The sequence below is a fragment of the Vidua macroura genome, chromosome 3, assembly GCF_024509145.1.
Source record: "Vidua macroura isolate BioBank_ID:100142 chromosome 3, ASM2450914v1, whole genome shotgun sequence".
NCBI classification, from domain to species: domain Eukaryota; kingdom Metazoa; phylum Chordata; class Aves; order Passeriformes; family Viduidae; genus Vidua; species Vidua macroura.
The window spans coordinates 57,599,666-57,612,802 of record NC_071573.1 but is presented as its reverse complement, the minus strand read 5'-3'; the positions used below and the strand labels follow the sequence as shown (position 1 = coordinate 57,612,802).

General features: G+C 38.7%; 1 protein-coding gene across 1 annotated transcript in view; it reads left to right on the top strand.

The window, feature by feature from the left end:
- Positions 1-13,137, top strand: part of PLEKHG1 (pleckstrin homology and RhoGEF domain containing G1) — an 89,696-nt gene that overhangs the window by 56,866 nt on the left and 19,693 nt on the right. Inside the window, exons 3-4 of the mRNA XM_053974401.1 lie at positions 3,281-3,381; positions 7,931-8,000. Coding sequence (XP_053830376.1) covers positions 3,281-3,381; positions 7,931-8,000 — 171 coding nt within the window. The remainder of the gene's footprint in view (positions 1-3,280; positions 3,382-7,930; positions 8,001-13,137) is intronic.

Below are 13,137 nucleotides of genomic sequence, written 5' to 3'. Positions count from 1 at the left end.
ATGCCATGAGAGCAAACCATGGTCCATAAATCAATCTAAGGAGACAGACATTTGTGAGGGGTTTTTTCTCCTATAAAGTAAGCTAGATGTTTATGCCATAACTGCAGAGAAGCAATAAAAGGCAAAGGTTATAAACAAATCATTCGGTGCCGACAGAGGGTTCACAGATACTGACAAGAAACAAATAAAGTGAATAAGGCCGGTACTCTGTTCTGATAAATTTCATTGATTTCTGCACTATGTCATTACATTTGCACCCTGCCCTGTTATCTTGTAGCTCCAAACCTTTCATTATGGCTCCAGATGATAGCAGCTGTTGATACACAGCAGTGACTACCATGGGGGTAAAGTACCATTTGCTCAGAAATAATTAGGAAAACCCCCACGTCTGGGTAGCTTTGATCTGGCTGTGGTGTTGTCCTTGCAGAAGACGTTATATGCCAATACTGCATCTGTTTCCTGGATGAGTTCATGAAGCCTTTATGAGAGCACACGTGCACTATAAAGCAGTGTAATCAGACAGGTCCCACTGGCTGAGCCAGTGCAAGCAGTGTGCTGCTGTGCAGGGCCTGAACTGCATTGCGCCAATGTGTTAGAACTGTCCAAGGTCCATCTTTTTCACAAAAACTTGGATACCTGGAGCTTTTTGCTGTGTCTATCTGCTTACATGAATAACAGCGATGTAAACATGTCTGTAGTCTCAAGTCTGTAATATTGACGAAGACAGAAGGCTAAACCAGGACAGCAGTCTCCAAAGTGTGTAATTTCCTAACAGTATGAGATGAGATGTAAGGTAATTCTGAATCGCAAGCGTTTTGAACAAATAACCATCTTGCCTTACCCTAGGGAAGCACAAATCCACCCAGTTGTTTCTGATCTGAGGCTGGCTGAAGAAGAGGGCCTGAAGTACAGTCTGAAGGAACTTCTAGCAAAAAGGAGCACAGACTGTGGGTGTGTGGTGTATGGAGGCTGATGCTGGCATATGTTACAGGAGTGCAGGGAAACTGCCAAAGCACCTGCAGGCTGCTGCTTGGCAGCATCATTAGAAGGGTACCTGGTTCCCTCTTTCTTACTAATAATTCATAAACGACTGAGAAGAGTAGGTCTATGTGGAGGAAAATCAGGATAAGAGTAAAAAAGGAGCAGAAACCAGGTCATGCATATAACACTGTCAACAATACTGGAAATAACTGTGGAATGTTTGTTATTTTGAAGAAACCCGAGCTCCAGCTATGTTGAGATGAACGAATTGGAAAGGAACTCCTCTTGATTCATTAAATGTGCTGTATGGAGTTACTTATTGTAAGATTTCCATTCCTCTGCAGCCCAATCTTGTCATATCAGCTCAGGGTGCTGCAGTGTCCCTGCAGTGCTAAAAATGTTTTCAGAGATTCACAGTTCCCCTGAAACTCTTCTATTCTTTGCTTTTATATTATGAAGATGTGTCTCTGGTCAGAAAAGGTTATTTGTTTAATACTATTACTGGAGTAGACCTGAATTTATTATCTACTTCTGCCTTTGACCCGATGTACTGCTTGCTGCAGTCCTGTCTGCCTCACCATCCTGAACTTTTTTACTCTTCTGCAGCTTCTGAGGATAAATAAAAAGCTGAAGTTCAGGGAGCCTGTGGATGTGGTTCCAAAGGCTTCCTGCACATATATATTTCAGGGTCAGGTGTGGGCTCTGAGGCTGCTGCCAGCCATGAGGGAAGGTGGAGTAAGGTTGAATGCTATCACAGGAGAGATGTCATGGATCTCCAAGGACTTGCCTGCCTGTTGCCACTCGTTGCTCTTCTTAAAGACATTGAGGTTACCTTGGAATAGACTTATTTGCTTTGCCCCAGCAAAAAATACTGAGTTTTGGGAGTGATGAGGGCTACCTTTAACTGGAGGTGATGACGGAGTGTGGATTATTGATAGGGGGAGAGGACAGGAAATTCTGCTGATACCTAAACCTGAATCTTGGTTACACCTCTGAGTTTGCTGACACTACTTCAGTTGAACAGAAGGATATGGGCATGGAGGCTTAAATAAGGCCAGTGAATTAGGCCTTTGATTCTGTAATTCTTAACCTTAACCCTGCAATTCTTAACCTTCCATATGAGGACATCTAGAAACCAAAAGTCAGATCCTTGGCTGATTCAAATCCTTTGTCCTCACAGATTTTACACAGAGTATAAATCTTGGCCGGTGTATGTGTTCTATAATACCTTTTTCTATATGACTCTGGAACATAGTTATATCTTAGAAGTTTGCATGGTCCTGTTGGCATTTTGCAGGGTTCCTTTCCTGCAGTACCCTGGAATGCTGTGTTGCTTTTGGGAGGTTGCCACACCACATTGTCTAGCCACAGGCTAAAGGATTTTATTTATTTTTATTTCACATTGTTTCAGCTGTTTCCACTTTTATTTCCATACTCCAGCAGAATTTCTTCATGAATGTGGCAGCACATCAGGTTTCTTGTTTCATGAGCTGTAGTTAAATAGCCTGCTGGATTTGTTTGCCCTTATGAGAGACTTTTAGTACTGTAGCAGCAACAGGAAAAAAGGTGACATTGAGCTCTTATTGAAGTGAGGGAAGAGGTGGGAAATTTTTTCTCCCAGAACACTGCTGATCTGAGCTTTTTCTAGCTGTCATGTTCTTATTCAAATAAAGTCCCTGGATGAGAGTCTATCAATCTTGTAAGGGCAAAAAGAAATTTTTGCTAGAGTATATAGCTATGTAATTTGCAATGTAACTCTATGCTTGGTAAATTGCATGGACATAGATACATTGAGATCTGTGTTCTACATACTCTGAATTCTTTGGTAACCATGATTTTTAAAAAGTAATTTATTCAGTGGTTGCTTTTCTGAGCCTCTCTTGCTTGTGTGCTTTCTGTTCTTCATTATATAGTTTTTCTGTTGCTGACTGCATTAAATGGTATACTTCATCTTACATTTTTTTGTCTTTGAGCCAGCCAAAGGATGAATTAAAATGTCACTGTGAATGAAATTTGAAAACATTTGTTTATCAGTAGAGAGAGAAACATTGGCTGTGCTGTCTAAGAGGTATAACTTAGCTTTCAGCCTTTTGTTATTTTCTTGGTTTCAGTGAACAGATAAGTACTGTTACTGTTCATAAGAGAGTGACTGTTCTCAGAGGGGCTGCTGAAGGCTTTATTGTAATAATAAGGTGAAACTGATATTCAGAGACTCGTCTTGTACAATAAAACATAGCTTTGTTTACTGATCTAGGAAAGGAGGAAATGTCTGAAGACCTCCCTCTCATTTCTCTTGTAGGATTACCTTGACTGTATCACTGATCAGACCAAGCTCTCCCTGGGAACAGAGGAGAGATCAGCCCTGTTTGGAAACATACGGGATATCTACCATTTCAACAGGTAAATTCATTTTTAGCTAAATGGAAACATTTCAATAGCCTGTGTTAACAAGAGGGAGCAAACAAGCCAAATTCACTTTTATCACTTTTAAACTGCAAAGATCTATAAATCAAAAAATTATCTAATTTTGATTGTAAGCACAGTTGGTTTGCTGACACCAGATTTTTTAGCTGTTTATTTGATGCACCAAGATGGTCTCCATGTACTTTTTTTGCTTTTATGCTGGATATTTACATGAATGTAAGCCTAACCTGCTCTGTGCTTTAGCTGAGCTTAATGCAAGACCACTGTAAAAGAAATTCTTGCCTTAATGAAGAGATGTTTTACTCCTACTATATCAGCTCCTTTTGTGTACCTATGTATATCACCCAGATCTGGCTTTTGTAGTGTTTTATGCTACTAGGTGCTCCCTGAATTAATTTCTCAAAACTGTATTCAAGCACCTATCCTTAATTGAAGTTTTTTGTTCAGTGTCTTTCCAGCCTTCTCCAAAACTCTGTAGGTGGGATTCTAGTGTATCTTGGGAGCCTGAAGTAAAACGTCTTGCTTGCATAGCTAGTGCCACATTGTGTGGGATCTCAGTATCTGCAGTTTGAGAAGCATGCTACTGCTACTTCTGTCTGAATCCTGTTACTATAAATATTATTAACTTAGTCTGCATTTAAGGAAAACATGACTATTCAACCGATGCAGAAAATATATTGACAAAGTTCCCACATCTTTTATATACCAATAGTCCTGTAAAAGCTCTCTTAGCTTTGCTATAGTTAACAAAACATCTCCCAAATGACCGTGTTCTTTGAAGAACAGTAGATAATTTAATTGAATCAAAAGAGGAGTCTGAAGTGGAGCACTTGTGTCAAAGATCATCTTCAATGTTTTTCCACTGTCATGGGAAGTTACTTTTAAGGGATTTGACTGGTGGGATTGCTGTTTAGTGTCAAAGGAAAGAGTGAGAATGGATCTATTCAGAATTTATGGACAAAGATGAAATCTGAAGTCTTTTCCTGAAGCTTAAAATAGCTACTGCAGGGTAATGGAAATATGCTTAACTAGAAAGCTGCTGTGTCCTGCTTCAGCTACAACAACTGACTTTACTGAATGTCTAACAGCTGGAAAATACATAGTGGGAGTATGCTAAAACAGCTCATGGACTGTTTTAGAGCCATGAGACAATGACTGTGAGCTTACAGATTCCCAGTGGTCACAGAATGGAAAAATACAGTCCTGGCCATTATATTTTATGATCCTTCAAAAGCCCAAAAAATTACAGACTTGATAGCTAGGATGCATTTATGCCAGCTTTATTGCAAATATTGCCTACTAAAAGTACTTTCAAGTATGATCAGTTGTTATACAGAATTACTGAGCTGTGCAAAAAAAAAAAAAATAATGCAGCAATTAGAAAAAAAAAAACAAAACAAAAAACAGTTTTGGGCAATTTTAGAGATAGATATGATAGAATGGCTAAAACTTACTGGAAAATTGTCCATAGCATGTAGTAAATTACTAACGTATTTCAGGCATTCTGATATAAAGTTCTGCTTGGAAATTGTGAGTTCTTAAAACTGAACACTCACTGTAGATCCCAATATAGCTTCAAGGATTAAGTTTACTCCTGTGTGTAATTTGCCATTTAGGTTTTGGGTCTTAAGCATACTCTAGAGCTTTTTTTATTTATTCTTAGTTTCAGAAAAAGGTCCACTTGGCAGTTCTATGTTAGTAGTTTTGGGTGTTTTTTGTGAGCATGATTTTATAGATTTAGAATTACCTTGTTTTTCTCTACTTTGAATTTGACCATTAATCAGTAATCAGTCTGGGGTTTTTTTCAGACTTGCAGATCTGAGAAATTTTTATTTCAGTGAATGGGACTTTCTCTCAGCTAAACTGCCTAGGATTTTCAAGTGGTGTATTGAATGGCAAAAATGGTAATTGCTAGCTACTTCATGATTATGATCTCTTTTTGAAAAACTATTTATTTCTGAGATTCATGGTTATAAGTTCTGGCTTCTTCTAGGAGAAGCCATCATAAAAGTTCATCAAAAAATCAAAGCATCCTAAAAGGCATTGCAATAAGACTTTCATTCATTTGACTTGAAAATATAATGAATGCACTGTATGCAAAATTGTCAGTCTTTATGCTTCCCTCTCTCATCCCAAAGGAGTTAGCATTAGCTCCCCACGATGTTTGTACAGATTCAGATTTTCCCAGCCCACAGTAACTCAAGCTATACAGCTCAGTACGTGGCCTTAACTGGCCCTGGCTCCTGTGTCTTGCTTCAGTCTGAATCTTGTTAGTGATCCAGATGAAAAAGCGTGAGTTCCTCCAGCAGTGCTCGCTCCTGCTCCCTGCCTGGCTGGCTGGCACAAGCCAGCAAGAACTGTGACCAGCAGAAAAGCTCTGGGTATTCAGGTGAACAGGACCAACACTTTTCCCTGTTTTTCTTTCTGCCACCTGCCAGGTATTTAAATGTAGCCTATAGTAACAGCCCTACTTTTTCACATCAGCTTGGTCTTATAGGAATTTATTTAAGATTTTCAGAATGCCTGAGCATGACAGTCTTGCTGTTTTTACCATGGCAGACTGCTCTTACCAATCCTGTTCTTACCATCCAGATGAGATAGAAGAGAGTGTAGTGTAGGTAACAAACTCTTCTAAAAATAGCCCTTGCACTCCAGGCTTGTGCTGAAGACACAAACCACTAGTGTGTTTAACACATACAAATGGACTCAATTGCATGACTATATACAATCTTTAAGTGTTACTCTTCTGTATCATGAAGGAGAAATGATTTGGTTTAGTCGGAGACCAGTAGGAGTACAATGACAGCCCAGGTGTTATGTACTTTAGGCCATCAGGAGAACGTCTGACTGTCAGACAGCAGGAATCCTCTGAGCCTGTTTGGCATGCTTGATGTTATTTCCAAAACTCGTGTGTGGGACACTGTCAGTTAGTATAACTGATGGCTGTGGTCACCATTGCTACAGCTTGCTTCCTTTGCTGATGTAAATGAGCTTCATGAGGGTGGGGTATCAAGCAAGGGTCATATTTTTATTCCCATTTTGATGAAGGGAGAAATTGAGGTGTAGAGGTTAAATTGTCACTGTACAAAGTGACTTAGTGACTGCTGAACCCAAGGTCTTTGCCTGTCTTTGTTCCTTGTGACTGCATGTTGATTTCTCCCTTTCCTTCCTCCAGTAATTAGAGAAGCAAAGAACAAGTCAGGAAACTCTTCTGGTTTACTCTTTTTTGTACATACAGAGGGAAATTGTGTCTGCTTACAGGGGAAAAGGGTAGATCCCTAGATACAGGCCTAGAAACTCTAAGGCAAAACTTGTTCAGGGAACCAGCTGTGAGTTGGGAGAAAAGTAGCCCTAAATGGAAAATCATCTGTGGGAGTGTGTGTGTGTGTGTATGTGGGAGAGGTGGGAGAAGGGTTGGGGGCGGGGGGAAGAGGGTGAGGAGGAGAAGAAGAAAAGTTTTTTAGAGAACAATTTGACAGAAAACTTAGTTTCTTCTCTCGTTTTTCTAAGTATGTCTTTCAGTAGGACTGAAAACGCTTTGGATCAAGGAGATAACCTTTGAGGTTTTCTTCTTCTATTTGAACTTGTTCTTTCACTAGATTTAATTTCAATAAATGAGTTTAATTCAACAGCAAACAGGCTCCATTATTGCTTTGCTCCTGTTCAAATGAATTAATTTTCTCTTTGGCATGTAAAAATTATAAAATCCTCTCATGTGTTGTTTTTATGCATGTAGAATATATGTGTATATATTCCCTTACAGAAAACTTTTTCCAGGCTAACCATTTTATCTTCAATGAAGAAACCCACTAAAAGTAGACTAATTTTCCTGAGTGAGCTTTATAACATTCTTCATGTGTGAAAATATGTCCCTCATTCTCACCAGTATTTTTCAGAGCAGTTCATCATCTCATACTTGACCATCCCTTGGTCAAGTAAAGGTTGTAGAACATAAGAAGTCTTTATAGGACATGTTTCAGTAACTTTTACATTTTCTTAGTTTTATATCATGTTGGTTGATATACAAGCTGCACAACTGTCTGCACCACTATGATTATTAAAGAGCTGTCAGTCACAGAGTCATGGAATAGTTTGGGTTGGAAGGCACCTGTATAGGTTATCTAGCCTGGCCTCCTTGCAATAAGCAGAGACATCTTCCATTAGATCAGGCTCCTCAGAGCCCCATCCAACCTGGCCTTGAATGTTTCTAGGGATGGGACATCTACCAGGAGGAAGGGGCTCAGCTTTGCTTAGCAGAACAACCAATCCATGGTCGACCTGACGACTTGAATTTTGAAATAGTGGGAATACCATTTCCTTGTAGTTCTCCTCTGCCTGCAAATAAAAAAACCCAGCAGCTGGGGGGGGGAAAGGGCATCAAAGGTGTTCTTGTTCCCTTTGTAGGGCTCCCTGCATCATTAAGTGCTGCCATGAATAGCACAGCAGTGTCTGGTTCTGAATATACAGGTGTGTCTATTCCAAGGTCTGCCATAATTGTCTTACCTTGTCCTGTTCTTTGTTTTAGTGAACTTCTGCAAGACTTGGAAAACTGTGAAAATGATCCTGTGGCTATAGCAGATTGTTTTGTTTCCAAGGTAAGTCTGCAGCACCAGTTGCAGAGTGCTATGGGGGAAATAAGATTAATTTTTTAGCTTTTGAGACCTAATCCTGACAGCTTGTGTAATGTTAACCAAAAAAAGTCAGCAAATCTGTGGAAAGGGAAGGAATTTCTATTAGTAATTGATAGGGATATGCCTCTGATTTGCATTTCTAAAAAATCAAGACTAAGGTGTCATTTTCTTCAGTAAGTGTATCTGAACTGGTTTATTGAGTTCATTTTTAGGGTTTTTTTTTTTTGGTCAGCTATTACAGGGGTTCTCTGTTTTACTTGCATCTGTTAATGTAGGGCAAGTGATACTCCAGTTATGCCTTGTCAGCTTAAAAACAACTAGAGAGTAAAACTTGGCTGCATTCTTAAAAAAGGCAATAGCATTAACATACCAAATTTGCCCGTATTGTTTTCTGAGAAATTTTCCTGAAACCCACAACTATACCTTAAATTTTCTTTTTAAATGGAATAGCCCAAAGTCTAGCCTTAAGAGTCAAATCCCATTCTCTCTGTAATGCTTTGAATTTTCCGAACAGTGATAGGACATCTTGATTCTGTTGGTCTATACTGAAGCCAAAAATATGGAGTATGGGAAGTTGTTAGATGCAGCAGAAATACAGGGAAGAAGATGACCTTCATTGTAGGAAACACAGAGAACCAGTCAGGGAGAAGAGGAATGGCTATAATAAATAGGACTACAAGAAATTAAATAATTTGGGCTACAGATGATGCTAGTTCACTGCAGATGTCACCGGAGAATCTACAAATGTCTTGAATCTGTAGGACCCAAATGTGTTAAAAAAATAATGCTATCTCTGTGGTATTTCTGGAGGAAGAGAGATCATGTAGTTGTCTAAAGCTGAATAATCTCTTTATAGGTGTGGTTGCCTTTTTGTATTTTAATACAAAAACCAACAAAAAAAAATTAAAAAAAAAAAAAAAACCCACATGAAAAAACTCCAAAGAAACCAAAAAAGCCAAAGCCTATCATGTTTTATACTTTGTCCTGAACTCAGCATTGTCAACACCAAGCACTCAATGTAATAAGTCTAAGACATGGATTTAGGATTAATAGGTCCACCCTCTCATTAATTCAGTTATTTATTTGGCACTGTTGTGACATAAGGGATTTTATAGTAAATTAGAGTGATGATACCAGCTAAGTGCTGCTGTTTCACCAGATCTCTTGGTTCAGCTGAGTTTGAGAAAGCTGTAATTTATCTAGTAATTGGTCTTTTGTAAGCACTGAGAGACCTTCGTTTTGGTGCCGCTACTACAAAAGTAGGATGCATTTTTGCCCCATGACAGTGGGGTTTATGACATGTTGTTATTGCTAAAGATAGCCTGGATTGAATTGAATTGAATTGAATAGAAGGAGAGAGAGAGAATGGGATAAGGGCAAGTGCAAAGTCCTGCTTCTGGAACAGAATAACCCCATGCGCCCAATAGCTTAATAAAAACAGTCTGGGGTCCTGGTGGGCAAGAAGTTGTGAGTAAGTCAGCAGAATGCCTGTGCAGTGAAAGCCAAATGGGAGGCCTTCAGGGTATTTACAGATAAAACAGTTTGGAGCTGGTAGATATTTCTGCTGTAATGCTATTTCTGCTCTTATAGCTGGGACCGCTGGGACTGTTCTGCTGGCATGCAAAACAGAGGTGGTGCAACTGATAATAAGAAGTCCAGGAAAAAACTCTGTTCTCATTCAGTTTGGCCAACTGAAATGGCTTGTCTGGTAGACTTTCTGGCCATTGGTTTCAAAACCCATCTGCATATCATTGCTTGTGCCTTTTGTTCCCTTGTCAAATGCTTTTAGTATTTGTATTATTGGCAGGCAACTGCCTGATGGCTCAGAAATTGCTAGAGATTGGAGTACTAGCAGGCATTTTTTAGCTCCATCCAGACAAGTGCAAACACTTAAAAGCAAAATCAAACAATACCAAAATACCCCACAGTTCTGGTTTTGGCCGTGAGGATTTCATTACAGCAACTGCTGACTGCCTTAACAAACTCCAGTTGTCCATTCTTGGTTGCTTGTGTCTTCCCAGCACCGAGAAGTGGAAATAAAACTGCCTTTTTTGGCAGCATGTGCTCCTTCATGTCTTATGGGACTTTGGCCATTTATTGTTTCATTGCTTCGAGAGCGTTAGATCTTCACTGTGAGTTAAGCACGGGGATATTATCATGCTGAAGTCATAGCTCACAGCCTTAGCTAATGGATATAGCTGTGCTGGAGCTTCCTGAATGCTTCCAGTGGAACTGTGTTTAGGTTACATGAGCTCTGGACATAGTGCCATTTTTTCACCCAACTGCGAATATTGTAGGTGTTGCAAATCTTAAGGTATAATGAAGTTTTCACTGTGGTTACTGTGTTTGCTTTTGGCACTCTTAAGAAGCTCAGTAACTGCATAAAGTAAAAGTTGTTTCTTTCTAGGGATTCATGTGAAATCACATGAAGTTGGTTTGCAGTATAACAGAACAGTTATGGTTAAAGTAGCTCTAGAGCTTCTTGTATAAAATGTTTTATATTTGGGAAGACACGGGGAGCTTGATTTTTGAAGTTTTGGATCGTTCTCTTTGAACTTTGTTATTTGGTTTAGCTCAATAAAATTTCTTGTATAGCATATTATACTTCTCTCACACAATCATACATTACTGTGTTTCCTGTGTATAACTTTCATGCTTTGGTAGTAAAAAGCCTTGTAACTTTTAAGGGAAAGGATTACCAAACACACTTCAGCATAATTTGAACAAAAAACACATCATTATGGATTTGAATCTTTATCTTAATATTTTTTGTGCTGAGTGCCCAAAGTAAATAGCCCCTAAAATGGCAGCTTTGATTTATTAACAGACTTCAGCAATGTTTTTAGTCTAAACTAGCCAGTAACATAAAACTCATTAACCAATAAAATAATGATGCAAAGCTATGACTTTATGGAAATGGAAATATTTAATATCAACTTACAGCATTGTATTGAATCCCTCTGCTTCTAAATATTTTAATACATCAATCACTCACAGGCAGATAGACACAAATACAGAAAAGCACATATATTTTAAAACCTGCTATCCAATCATGAATTGCAGTCTTTTTTTCTGCCTCAAAATGCAGATGGTGTGGGTATGGATATTTGTTTTACAGTGTGGGATGGCTGCTGCATGGAAATAACCTGCCTCTGAGGGTAGTGGTGTACTAGTTCAGTTTATACCAGTTCTGATCCTCTCTCTTTGTTTAGAAGAGCTGTATTAACACTAGATGTAAAAGTTCTTGGAGACATATTGCTGGTAGCTAATTGGAGACTAATAAAAAGGTTCCAATGCAAGTTTAGCTACGGCTTAATTATTCACACAGAAGACTGTTTATAAGGTTTTTTTGCCAGTCCAGTCTTTCATTTTCATAGTAATGATGCCAGTGTTAATCAGAAGATTGACTTCAGTATTCTATAAGTTTACATTTAAGTGAGTTGTTTTAAAGGAGAGTTGAATTCTGGCACATCGCTTTTCTCACTCAGCACCCCAGAAATTCAGAACATATGTTTTCTGCAAGGCACAGTAACAGCTTAACCAGGGGGAAAGGGAGAATTACTTTAATCCAGCATCTCATTAGTGAAGAGGAGATCCAGGCAATTGGCTTCAATTTGTACATTGACTCCACTCATTTTCACAGTCTCCATTTTCTTTTAAAGTGCCTTTTATGGTTATAAAAAAGCACAGTGCACTAAGAGTTGAGGGAAGATCTGGAATGTATGTGGAGAAGATGTGCAGTGAATTGATTCCAGTGTGAGGAACCAGTGTAAGTATAGCTGGGGTCTGCTCACGCTTGGCTTTGCTCTTGAGATGGACTTGCAATCAGTGTGGACAAACTCTCGGCTTGAGTCTCAGGTTTTTGCAGCTTCTACCACAACAGCTTTGGGCCCCCAGATTTAAACTGATCTCTGGAGAAATTCCAGTCTCCATGCAGGGGTCAGTTTTAATCTGGTCTGAAGACAGTTGATGTGAACAAAACTATTTTCAAGCCGAGTAAGTTTAAGAATGTTGGAAGAAATACTGATGAGCATGGCTGGTGTTTTCCTTATGTTGTGAAAGTAGTTGGAAAAATAATAAAATCATCTTAGTTCTTGGTTTTTCTTTTTCTACTGTTCTGAGCAGTGCAGTTTTGTCAGGATGAGGAAGAGCTTCTCTTAGAAGTGGCCACTTTCCCAACATGTTCACATGAATCTGGCTAATGCCTGGGCAAGGTGTATGGTGTTGATTCACAAGAGATCTGCAAGTTTGAGTGCATATCAAGAATCTCATCCTGGAGGCAAAACACATGTAGTTGACTTTCTTCTGGCACTATGCTCAGTAAAAGTAAATGCTCTCTGATGTTTCTGTGTGGTGAAATGAGCTGTGGCTCACTGGAGCGAGTACACGCGTTAAGTGCAGTATGGAATTTGGTGTTATGTCTGTTCAGAAAGCAGGGGTGATAGTGAAACCATTCTTAAGGTTTAGAGGTATTGAGGGCATAAGAAACTATCTTTTTTTTTTTTTTTAATACAAATTTGTTGCATTTAATAGCTAGATGAAAAATCTTTTAAAACAAAACAAAAAAAACCATTAAAAGTAGTTCTGACCTTGTGTAAAAAAACCCTAAACCAAAAACCAAACCAAAGAGCAAGAGTGTGAAAAGGCTCCTGGGGATTTCAGACATGCTTTTGATTTTGAGGGGAAAGTGCACACAGCCTACTCTGTAACCCTGAAGTGTTTGGCCTTATTTGTTTTACAGATAGTACTTTCATTGGTTAAAATTTTACAACAGATACTCTTTTCCTTTTTGTTTGAAAAGCAGAATAATCATGTGATATAAGCAGAATAAAAACATAAAAATAAATTGGCTCAAAATGTTCTTCACTCTGCTTATGAAGTAGTTCTATAAATTGTATTATTCTGTTAAGATAGCTATGGGAATATATTAAAATTTATACCAAAATTCCCTGAATGAGAACTTTGAATTAATATATGCATATATAAAATAAATTACATTTTTTCACCATACTGAATTTCACCATAGTGTTCTCTCTTAGGCACCCTGGCTTATTATGAGTGCTGGCTAGTTTGGTAGTGATTGCCAAAGAAAATTATACAG